The sequence below is a fragment of the Phacochoerus africanus genome, chromosome 5, assembly GCF_016906955.1.
Source record: "Phacochoerus africanus isolate WHEZ1 chromosome 5, ROS_Pafr_v1, whole genome shotgun sequence".
Lineage (NCBI taxonomy): Eukaryota > Metazoa > Chordata > Mammalia > Artiodactyla > Suidae > Phacochoerus > Phacochoerus africanus.
In genome coordinates, this window is record NC_062548.1 from 117,414,790 (window position 1) to 117,425,355 (window position 10,566).

General features: G+C 39.2%; 1 protein-coding gene across 1 annotated transcript in view; it reads right to left on the minus strand.

The window, feature by feature from the left end:
• RAB10 (RAB10, member RAS oncogene family) overlaps nt 1-10,298 on the minus strand; it is a 78,002-nt gene extending 67,704 nt beyond the window's left edge. Inside the window, exon 1 of the mRNA XM_047782480.1 lies at nt 10,155-10,298. Within this exon, the coding sequence (XP_047638436.1) occupies nt 10,155-10,281 (127 nt within the window). The 5' untranslated portion in view covers nt 10,282-10,298. The remainder of the gene's footprint in view (nt 1-10,154) is intronic.
• Between the last annotated feature and the right edge of the window lie 268 nt (nt 10,299-10,566).

Here is a 10,566-nt window from a genome sequence, read left to right on the forward strand (position 1 = left end):
CCAACAACAATATTTCACAAAAGAGAGAGGCTAAGGGAAGAAGAAAGACCTAGAAGATAGGTCCAGGAAAAAAACATACATTATCTCTGATGGTTTGTGCAAAAATTCATTTTGAAAGGCTGTTGGAGGATGGAGTAAGACTTGATAATGGGTAAAAGAAATTAATCAAATATAGAGATCTTTTAATTTCAGAGAAAAAGAAACAGTCATAATAGATTATTTAGCTTGATAAAGAATATTCACATGGGCATATTAATGCAAGCGCTGAGTATCAATTTAACAAAAAACTGGAATAAAGAGTGGGATGAGATTATAAAAGGTTAAAATTTTCATCTAATATTAATGACTCAAGAAATGGCTGTATAGCCTATTATTTGAACATACAGAGACATAATAGAAAAGCTAGAAGATGCTTCTTAAGAACAGAACTGGAAAAAAAGGAACAGGACTGGAGATGGAGAGGAGAAGGGACAGGAGATTGCTTTTTTTTGTTACTATAAATCTTTTAGCAATTTATTTATCTTCAGATATGTGTACATATCGCTGACAAAAATTAATTTTAAAAATCTTTCAGAAAGCATAGAATAAACTATTAACAGAGTCAATCACTAAGTCAACTTTCAATCCTATAGAGTCATACAGGATCTCTGAAGGCTTCAGAATATCTGTATCAACAGAGTGAATATATGAGACTTTCTAAAAAACTTGTTCATTCAATAATGGTACTGGAGCAACTAGATATCAATCCAAGGGCAAAAAATGAAACGTGACCTAAACCTCATGCCCTATATAAAAATTAACTCTCAAAATATATCAGAGGCTCACATGTAAAACATTAGACCATAGAACTCTTACAAAAAAAAAACTGAAAAAAAAAACCTCTGTGACCTAGAACTAGACAGTTCTTAGACACCAGAAGCATGATCCATAAAAAGAAAAAAAATAATTCAATTCCATCCAAATTGAAATTTTTGTGTGCGAAAGCCCTTGTGGAGAAAATAAAAGCTATAGACCAGAAGAAAATATTTGCAAACCACATTTCAACAAGGGGCTAGTATCTAAAATGTATAAAGAACTCTCGAAAAACTCAATAGTAAAAAAGAAAAACAATCCAATTAGAAAATAGGCAACTGAGAGAACATTGTAAATCAACTATAACAGAAAAAATAAAAATCTTAAAAAAAACAAAAAGAAGAAAGAAAACAGGCAACTGGAGTTCCTGTTGAGGCTCAGCAAGTTAAGAATCCGATTAGTATCCATAAGGATGCGGTTTGATCCCTGGCCTCGCTCAGTGGGTTAAGTGCCACAATCCGTCGGTTGGTGCAGTTCAGATCTGGCATTGCTCTGGCTGTGCACGGGCTGCCAGCAGCTACAGCTCCTGTTCCACCCCTAGCCTTCAAACTTCCATATGCTGTGGGCGGGCCCCAAAAAGGCAAAAAAAAGAAAATGAAAACAGGCAACTGACCTGAACAGATATTTCACCACAAAACATAAAGATGGCAAACAGAACATAAAAAGATTTTGAACATCTCTGGCCACCAGGGAGATACAAATTAAAACCACAATGAGATTATCACTACACACTTCCAAAACAGCTAAAACACACCACTACCAAATGCTGGTGAGGATGTAGAAAAACTGAATCACTCATTTGCTACCAGCTGAAATATAAAATAGTACAGTCACTCTAGAAAGAGTCTGGTAGCTTCTTATAAAACTAAACATGTGACAAAAAAAAGAAAAAAAAAGACAAGCAGACAAAAAAACTAAACATGCAATTACCATACGACCCAGTAATTGCACTATTAGGCATTTATCCCAGAGAAATGAGTTTATGATCATACAAAAATCTATACACAAAAATTCACTGAAGCTTTATTTATAACAGCCAAAACTTGAAAGAGCCCAAATGTTCAATGGGAGAATGGTTGAACAAACTGTGGGGAATGCATACCATGAAATACTACTCAACAATAAAAAAAAAAAAATTTGATGAACACAACTTGGATAAATCTCCAGGGAATTGTGCTGAATGAATAAAAGCAAATCCCAAAAGGTTACATCCTATTATGATTCCACTTATATTTGTGAGTGACAAAATACTACACATAGAGGATAAATTTTTGGAGGGGAGAGTGGGGGTGGGGGAGAAAAGGGGGGAGTTGCCTGGCAGCCTAGAGGCTTAAGTATCTGGCCTTGTCACTACTGCAGCTGGGCTGCAGGGGGGTGGGGGGGGGGGGGTGTCTACTATAGTGCAGGTTTGATCCCTGATCCAGTAACTTCTGCATGCTGTGGGACACAGCCAGAAAAAAAAGAATACAAGGGATCCTTGTCCCTTGGAACTGTTCCATTCTTGAGTATGGTGGTGGCTACATGAACCTACACAAATGACAAAACTGTAGAGAATTTAATACACACACACAAATGAGTACGTAAAACTAAAGAAATATGAATAAGATTGATGTGCTGTGCCAGATGACAATATCCTGGTTGTGAATTATACTATAGTTTCACAAAATGTTACCACTGGGAGAAACTGGGCAAAGTGTACAAGGGATCCCTCTGTAACTTTTTTTTTTTCTTTACAACTGCATGTGAATCTACAATTGCCTTAATAAAAATGTCAATTTAAAGAAGTCTGCATAATCATTGCTATTGATATGAAGAAAACAAATCAGCACTGTCCTCTGTTCTGATTTTGATACGTTGTACTTTTTGGGTCTCCAGAACAATGGTTTTTTTCCATTTTTGAATGTTTTATAACCTTGGATGCTCTGTTTCTGGATCATACTGGAAACTTAGTGTTCCATCACCAGTTGCTGTTTTCCTCAAAAACATAATTTTTCATCTCTGGAAAGAAGGATAAATATCAAGCAATCACTTTTGCTTGTAACCCAAAATATATGGCACTATCTTCAAAGAAAATATTTTCTTCATTTGAGATCTCCCTTAAGATGAGTTTTCTACTCCAAAATTTCTCTAGTCATCTTTTCAAATTCTTTTTCTTGGGAGTTCCCTTGTGGCACAGCCAGTTAAGGATCCAGTGTTGCCATGGCAGTGCCTGGGGTGGCTTCTGTGGCTCAGGTTTGATCCCTAGACTGAAAACTTCCACATGCCACAGGGCACAGCAAAAACAAAAACAAAAAAAAAAGAAGAAAGAAAGAAAAAAATCCTTTTCTTATGGCCCAATTTTAAAAACTTATTCCAGGAGTTCCCGTCGTGGCGCAGCGGTTAACAAATCTGACCAGGAACCGTGAGGTTGTGGGTTCCATCCCCGGCCTTACTCAGTGGGTTAAGGATCCAGCATTGCCGTGAACTGTGGTGTAGGTTGCAGACTCGGCTCGGATCCTGCATTGCTGTGGCTCTGGTGTAGGCCAGTGGCTACAGCTCTGATTAGACCCCTAGCCTGGGAATCTCCACGTGCCAAGGGAGCGGCCCCAGAAAAGGCAAAAAGACAAAAAAAAGACAATAAGAAATAAATAAATAAGTAAATAAATAAATACTTATTCCATTAACCCCCAACATTCATTTATTTGAAGGAAGCAAATCCCTGACCTTTACAATACTTTTTTCAGTCTTACGGGTTCAAATGTTCTCAACACTCTCTAACGCTCCTTTACATTCTTCCTTTATGACTGAAACATCTCCATAAGCAGTTTTCTCATGTAGCTCTCTTTAGTTAATCACACAATTCATATTCTGTGCTAAATAACAGTCTCTTATTTGTAAATCAACACTCAACTTGCCCCTATTTCTCTGTTAATCCTAGCTGCACTACCTACCTCACTACCTGGGCAACCCTGTACTGTTAAATAGATGTCCAGTATTTCTCCTATCATTCTTTACCTTTTACAAACCAAACAGGAATATCAGTATTTTCCTTTGCCACATCTTGAACACCGCTATACACCATAATTCTTGAAAAGAAAATAATTACTTCCAACATTGTAAGCTCAGATCTGCTGTGTTGCACTGTGTTTGCGAAGAACAGGTAACCTGAACAGACCCCTTGATATCTGGTGCTGATACCTGTTATTTCCCCACTTCTGTCAAATCAAACACAAAACAGCAACAACAAACCACTGTAACTCCATTCTTCAAATTCAAATTAATGAAGCAAAACACTTCACTAATTAGCTATATAATCTCTTGCAAGTTACTTCAACTCACCCTTGTCAGTGTCCCAACTCTTAATATTCACTGAAGGTTTTGTCCCTATCTTAATATTCCTTGATTCTAACATTCCAAATAGTTCTATATAGATACAAAAACAAAAAATATGAACCCGCCTCCAGCACCGCAAGTACAGACCAGTGATAATAAAGTATGGCCAAGTACCTTAAAGGATCCTCTTGACTTAAAGACCACACTGGTTAACAGCAGTTATCACATGAAACAGTAAGGAGCTGTCTGTGATTAAATGCTCTTTTAGAGAGCTGTGTCAAGGGTCAAAGAGTTTTTGTTTGTTTGGGGGGCTTCTTTTAATAGTTTATACATAAGAAAATTTACCATTTAAACCATTTTTTTAATTGCGGTAAAAAAAACATGTAACGGAAAGTGTACCAACTTAACCAGTTTTAAATGCGTAATGCAGTAGTGTTAAGTATATTCACAACCTCCAAAACTTTTTCTTCTCACAAAACTAAAACTATATCCATTTAACAGCTTCCCACTCCCCCCTCCTCCCAGTTCCTGGGAGACTATCCTTCTACTTTCTAACACTCTACTTTCTGTTTCTATGAATCTGACAACTTTAAATACCTCCTATAAGTGGCATCATGCAGTATCTGTCTTTTTGTGCACTGTAACCATTTTTAGGTACACAATTCAGTGGTATTAAGTACATTCACATTGTTGTGCAATCATCACCACTATCCATCTCTGCAACATTTTCATCTTCTCAAACTGAAACTCTGTACCCTTTAAGCAATAATTTTCCCCATTAACTGAAATTCTGTACCCATTAAGCAATAACTTCCCATTACCAAGTCCCCAGGCCCTGGTAACTACTATTCTACCTTCTCTACGAATTGACCCATTCTAGGTACCTCATATAAGTGATTTAGACAGTAACATTTGTCATTCTGTGGCAAGCTTGATTCACTGAGCACAGTGCTTTCAAGATTTATCCATCTTGTAAAATCTATCAGAATTTCATTCTTTTTAAGGCTGAATAAATACTCAAATGTGTGTACATGCAACATTTCATACATCCATTCATTTGTCTATAGACATTTGGGTTGTTTCCACCTTTTGGTTGTTATATAGTACATGCTGCTAAACAGATAATAAGTATCAATGAGGATGTGGAGAAATAGAACCCTGGTGCAATGCTAGTGGGAATGTAAAATAGTGCTGCCACCATGGAAAACAATATGGTGATTTCTCAAAAAATTAAAAATAGAAATATCATAAGATCCAGCAATTCCACTTCTCGGTATATACCCAAAAGAAATGAAAGCAGGGACCCAAATAGATAACTGCATGACAAAGTTCATTTCTGATGTCAGTCATCCTAATGGGTGTGAAGTAACAGTGGTTTTGATTTGCCATTTCCCTAATGATTAGTGATGTTGAACATCTCTTCATGTGCTTACTAGCCATCTGTGTATCTTCTTCAGAAAAATGGGCAGTTTTTAATGAATCCTAAAACTATGCAAATGAAATTCTTTAGGCAGCATAAGCCACTGCCACAATGTCACAGCCAAGTCCAGATATGTTTAATATGAATAAGATTTTGTTCATTTCTCTAAAAAGCAGTCTATCCAAATAAAATGGGTTCAGTTCGATTTAATCAACAAATTCTTAAATGCAAGTTAGAAGAACCATCCTACTCTTCCAAAGCTTACCAAAAACACTCAGGACAACAAAAAGGGTGCATTCATTCGTTATACCTATCTCAGGGACTTTACCAATTTAATTTTTACATGGAACCAAGAGACTCCATTTCTCAATGAAAGATATTTCCTACAGGAAAAGTAACATGAGTCTAAGGGTAAAGAGAGGATTAATAATACCAAAAGGTAGCATTTTCAGTAAACAGCCCACTAAAAATTTATGCTTTGGGGCAGGTCCAGGTAACAATAAAATCACTAAAAAGGGTAATGCTGGAGTTCCGTGATGGCTCAGGGGATTAAGGATCTAGTGTTATCACTGCTGTGGCTCAGGTCACTGCTGTGGTGTGGGTTCAATCCCTGGCCTTCTGTGTGCTGCAGGTACGGCCAAAAACAACAAAAAAGGGGTATGCTTTCCTGATGGCCAAAAACAACAAAAAAGGGGTATGCTTTCCTGAGCTCATACTGTCAAGAGGGTGACAGCCAAATCAACCTATGAAATTTGCTCATCCGAAACTAGTAACTCTTCGCAAATACTTCTCAAACAATCTGAATTTCCGAGACCGGTTTTACACTAAAATTACTCTGTTAGCCAAACAGCTAACATTCTTAATAAAATCTGATCCCAATCTACCACACATATTTAATGCTCAGAAAGTAGGTAGAAAGGACAGTATTAAAATAAAACTAGTCAATTCTAGAGGATCCTGATTATACTTGCTACCTGCCTGCTTGCATTATTGAACATGCCCCCATTAAATGCGGGGATTCTTCTAGTTGCTTAGCATCTATCAATCTATCAGTTAAAAAACAAAACAAACAAACAAAAAAAAACAAGCAAGCAAAACTCTCTGCCTTAGTGCAGCTTATATTCTAGTGCCCTTGGATTCGCTTTGAGATTTCTGAGTGTGGAACATACCAGTAATTTGTTGTCACAACTCTGCAGTAAGTCTGACCGTAAGCAACAAACACAACTTCTGGTATAGATGCACAGGAATTGAAAGTATACAGAAAAATTTAAATACAGTAGTCTTTGTAAGCACCATAAGCCTATAAAAATTATTTTAAGAATCAATAATCAACAGGTAACTAAAATGACTGTGCCTAAAATAATGAGGGCCAGTCTTCATTCAGCAGGCTGGCTCTACTGAACACCTGCAAGGTAACTACTTCTCTGAAAACCTCAAGAGGTTTTAACAATCAAATGACAATTCAAATTCATAATCATTCATAATTAGAGAATGCTCTAGGTTTTTCAAAAAAGCAAAAGCAGGAGTTTCCATAGTGGCTCAGTGGTAATGAACCCAACTAGTATCCATGAGGACTCAGGTTCAATCCCTCGCCCTGCTCAGGGGGTTGAGGATCCAGCATTGCTGTGAGCTGTGGTGTAGGTCGCAGATACAGCTCGGATACAGCATTGCTGTGGTGTAGGATGGAAGCTACAGCTCCAACTCAAACCCCAGTCTGGGATGTTCCATAAACCGCAGGTGCAGATCTAAAAAGACCAAAAAAAAAAGGCAAAAGTAAAGCAAAACAAAAAAAATCCTAGTCAACTGCCTAAATTTACAATGTCCTAAAAGTATCACACATTTAATCATCTGCACATTAGCCAAGTGGTGAGTTTGGCGAGTTTATACTCTTTACACATGCATTGTCCAATGCGGCAGCCACCAGCCACGTGTGACTACTGACCACCTGAAATGTGCCTAATCTAAGCTGAAATGGTCAATAAATATAACAGACACACACTGAAGAAAAAGAATGTAAAATGTCTCAACTATTTTTTAATCTTGGCTACATAATGGTAAAACTTTGAATAAAATGAGTAAAATATACTATTAAATACTTCTCTTGGAGTTCGAGGCTCAGTGGTTAACGAATCCGACAAGGAACCATGAGGTTGCGGGTTCGATCTCTGGCCTCGCTCAGTGGGTTAAGGATCCGGGTTGCCGTGAGCTGTGGTGTAGGTTGCAGACACGGCTCGGATCCCGCATTGCTATGGCTCTGGCATAGGCTGCTGGCTACAGCTCTGATTAGAACCCTAGCCTGGGAACCTCCATATGCCGTGGGTGTGGCCCTAGCAAAGGCAAAAAGACAAAAACAAAAACAAAAAAACTTCTTTTACCTTTTAAATGTGGCTACTAGAAATATTATCAATGAGATTTACGTTGTATTTCTTCTGGATGGCACTGGTATAAGACACCAGTAGACTTTAAACCTGCACACAGAGCTAACACGTGCAATGTGCTGGAGCAGTACTCAGAATGTTACACTCATGTATTTATTAATTTCTCAGTCTACAATGTTCAACATATCTTATATATCAAAATATAAATCATATCAAGCATTTTTATACCCTATAAGATGACATAATGCACCCATTACAAAAAGACGAGAGTAGAGAGTTCCCTGGTGGCCTAGCAGTTAAGGACTAGGCGTTGTCACTGCTATATCTGTTCAATCCCTGGCCCAGGAACTTCCGCATGTCCGGGCGTGGCCAAAAATAAAATAAATTTAAAAAATAAAAATAAAAAGACAAGTGGACAGAGTTAATGTTTTGCTTCCTACTCTCCGCCTCTACTTCTACATAGGTTAAAGCTGACCATATGAATTAAATCCTTGATCATACTACAGGTTTATTCTATGTTCCCTTTTCCAGGAAGGCCCTATATCACCACTCTGGTCCAATTCCTACTTACCCTTCAGACTTTATTTTAGACATCATCTCCATGCAAGCCTAATTTAGGCTAGTCACCCCTCCTCCCTACGCTTACCCCTACTATATAGCACTTTCCACTCTAGTGATTGTCCTCACTAGACTGCTCCTTAGGAGGTCTATTGTGTTCACCACTTATCTATTCCCAGTGCCTAAAACACCACCTAGCATTAGGTGCTCAATAAATATTTGCTGAACTATCTAACCACCTGACCCACCCAGCTACAGCTAAAAGTATAACATTAAAAGCAAACCTAGTGGTAGGAAGTGCTACCCACAAGTAGAAAACAAGTTTTAAGTTTCATCAAATTTATAGCAGGTCTAGAGAACAGTATGACACTCAGGAAATAATGATTACAATGACCTTTCACCCCCCCAAAAAGGGAGTAAAATGAAAATCTATTTACAATGATCCCTCGCCCAACTTTAGCATAATTTGCTTTGAGAATTAACTGACAAATATTTCTCACAAGAAATCCAAATCAATGATTCAAAATGCTATACACTGTTTGAAATCAGTTTAGTTTTGAAAATTCCCAGAGTTCAAAGAGGACTGCAGCTGCTTTTTAAAAATCGTTTCAACATAAAACCAATTACACTTAAACATGGTTTTCATTGCACTGACCCACAGCTGCGTGCAGAGCCCCAACTGACAGAGACAACTACGTGCCCTTTAAGGTATTGGGGGGGGGGGGGTTCACATACAATTCTTTTAACAAAATTGATTTTAATGCCACTAAATTTTCTTAGCAAAATCAAAAGGGACTTTCCTAAAGGCTTCTCTCTTCTCAAAGGGGAAACCGACTTAAAAGGTCAATCTTTAGCTCTTACTTTCACAATAAATAATTCTGAAACATGAGGTGGAAGTACATTAGAAGTCCTAAAGCTATGACTGGCAAACAATTCCCTGTAAATTCCAGTGTAAAAAAGAAGGGAGAACTTCATTCTTTCAGAATCGAGGACAGAAACTGATCAGCTTCCATTTGCTTACCGCTTCTGTTGATGTCTCAAAAAGCACTGTGAGCCAACATACCAATAGAGTCCCACCCCAAGCACGAAGAGCCTCCGATTGTTTGACACATCAATGGATTAGTCAACGCGGGGCAACTCGCTTTTCCTTTCTAATTTGCTTTAATTATTCCTCACACAAACCCTCAAGTTTACTCTAAGTTATGACCATATGGAATCTTCTCTTTGCCCTCAAGTATATGAATTAAGGCCTTTGCCAAATGACTCCTACTGCTTCACTCCCAGCCATCAAAATAAATCCCTTACAAATATCGTACATCTAGTAACGCCACACAAACATGGAAAAAGCCAACCCAGTCTTTTAAAGAAACAGGGTTCTGGAACGTTGTTAATGCTGCATATTTTGTAACAGCAGTCACTGAGCAGAGTGGGAGACCTGAAAGGAAAAGAACCGATGGAGAGCATGGGAAGACCCCGCCCCAGAAAGCTCGAGGCTTTCAAACAGTAACTTGGGTCTGTCGCTTGGAATCGGAATCACTGAAACAAAGGCGTATATTACGCGAAGCAAGATGTCTGGAGTTAAAGAAACGGTTTGCAGCTGCAGAGACCGTACGCCATCCTCCCACAGGTCTTACCTATGGTGGAAATAAAGGTGGTGTTGAAGGCATCATCCGAAAAACGAAAAAGGACGCAGGTCTTCCCCACTCCCGAGTCCCCGATCAGGAGCAGCTTGAAAAGCAGGTCGTACGTCTTCTTCGCCATTGGGAGGAGCGGCTCAGGCTCTCGCCGCCGGCGGCCCCAAGGGATCAGTCCCTCTCACTACCGACAACTCCTCGCTCAGGCGTTCTCAGGCCGGAGGACCGGGGAAGCGTGGGAAAAAGGAGGGCTCGAGAGGGCGCGGGCGACCTAGGAACGGCTTCGTCGAGGAAGCCTCGACGGTGGCGGCGTCCGGTGCCTTCGAGGGCGGCGACCACGGCTCCGCAGCCTCTCCCAGCCGCTCCGCCCGGTTCCGGGGAGTCGGTCGGGACAAAATGGCCTCCCCTCCCC